This window comes from Branchiostoma floridae, chromosome 10 (genome assembly GCF_000003815.2).
Source record: "Branchiostoma floridae strain S238N-H82 chromosome 10, Bfl_VNyyK, whole genome shotgun sequence".
NCBI classification, from domain to species: domain Eukaryota; kingdom Metazoa; phylum Chordata; class Leptocardii; order Amphioxiformes; family Branchiostomatidae; genus Branchiostoma; species Branchiostoma floridae.
In genome coordinates this window covers 9,308,172-9,309,899 of record NC_049988.1, presented here as the reverse complement: position 1 = coordinate 9,309,899, position 1,728 = coordinate 9,308,172, and the positions used below count along the sequence as shown (strand labels likewise).

General features: G+C 45.3%; 1 protein-coding gene across 4 annotated transcripts in view; it reads left to right on the top strand.

Annotated features, from left to right (window-relative positions):
- LOC118424069 (pyridoxine-5'-phosphate oxidase-like) overlaps positions 1 to 1,728 on the top strand; it is a 15,174-nt gene that overhangs the window by 10,083 nt on the left and 3,363 nt on the right. Inside the window, exons 1-2 of one of the 4 annotated variants that reach the window (XM_035832544.1) lie at positions 474 to 607; positions 760 to 1,013. In XM_035832544.1, the coding sequence (XP_035688437.1) occupies positions 873 to 1,013 (141 nt within the window). In that variant the 5' untranslated portion in view covers positions 474 to 607; positions 760 to 872. Of the gene's footprint in view, positions 1 to 473; positions 608 to 759; positions 1,014 to 1,728 lie in introns of those variants that run through there. The other 3 variants (XM_035832547.1, XM_035832545.1, XM_035832543.1) reach the window with 3 other exon arrangements.

Genomic DNA, 1,728 nt, shown 5'->3' with positions numbered 1-1,728 from the left:
CATAACAGCCCGGAACGGATGACAGAAAGCCCGTACGGCGGGAAAATCAAAACAACCGGAAACACATGACGGAAGTCAAGAGGGCAAGGGTCATTTTCTCCCAAAATATTACACAAGAAAAGAAAAAAAAGACTAAGAAGTAGTGAAAAAAATACAAAATCTGAAAAAATCCCATGGATGCGATAAAAACGTGGCTGAAAATGCGCAAATTCGCGTAAACAGTACGATCTGCTTCCGCGCCGGTATGCTAATTAGTAATCTGATCTCCTAACGCTTTTTGCCTACCAGTCAGCGCTCGTGCGCCGAATACCCCGGATGTAAACAATAACAGCGATTGCTCGTATTGTTCTTACCCTGGGCAAGAAATCCCCAGGTTTACCTATTACTTGAAGAGTTATGAGGCTTTGCAGAATCATAACAACCTGATCGTTCTTTGTCATCTATCTCCTCAACCATCAGTACCAATACACGCACAATCACTGACATCCTCTACACTTCAGCCAATACTATTACCTTGTGACACTACATTGGTAATAAAGTCTCAAAGGTCGAAGGTCATAGGTCACTTCTGTAGCTACGTGAGGGAAAACACGGTGGCGCTGCACTGGTGGGTTTTGTAACACTTTGAATCTTGTATAATCGCTTGTATAACACACTTTACTGTCATGTATAATGGTTAAGTGTGCCATTGAATGCTCAAAACAAACTGTTATCTGCCTATTCATTTAGCTGTAACGTTTTTGTTCGTTTTCATTGCAGTTACGGAAGCAAAATTTTGCTCCTTTCTTTCTGCTAACCCCCCTCCCAACCGGCTCTCATCCAAACAGTTTGATCTTTGAGCTATTTTCCTGACACTCTGCTGTCACAACTTGATGTTTTCTAGACACGCTCTTCGCTTCTTACTCACTGGAATTCCTCGAACCCCCTCTTTCTTCTACTTGTCAACAGCCAAGATGGCGAGCACCGTGGACACCAACGGGATCAACGTGGCAGCAATGCGCAAGGCGTACAAGGTTTGTTTTAGGTTACAGCAAGGAGCTTTTATATCTGATATAAAAGCTCCTTGGTTACAGTTACATGCCTTTAGTGGATTGTACAGTGTATAAGCAAAGGAGCAAACTCGAGTGACCTCAATACAACTGTAATAACCCCTTTCACAGAGATCAGAATATGTGCAGCACGGGCACACTTATCTCATAGGTCCTGTGAGATGTTGGTGGGGCCACATGGTCTTTTGGTGACGTGTGCAGCGCGTGCCGAGTTCGTGCCCTCAGTCGTCGTTTGTCGCAAAATCGCACTTCGGGTACCTTCCACATCTGTCGGAACTCGCCGTCGGAACTTTCCGCTTTCACTCGGGTTCTTTGGATCACACACGGAACACCGACCCGGGTGCTTCAGCACGGGCGATCCGACAACAATACCTTGGCCTACTGCCTAAGGGCTGACCGCACTCTCGGACCTCTCTCTCATTTAACCAAAGCAGTGTCAACGTGCGGTTTATGTATTATGTACATATTATGTAGAATCCCTGTCGCCGCACATGCGTCCTGATCTCTGAAGGAGCTTATTGCCCCATGTGTGGCCATAGGACTGTAAATGTAGGTTTTGAAACAATCACAAGTTGGGGAAGACCCATAGTCTTTTCGATAAGCATGGTTGGTTTTTAAACGTGCTTGAGGTGTAGTCTCTCATCAAACACAGGACCATCTAACATCCTATCTGAGGGAC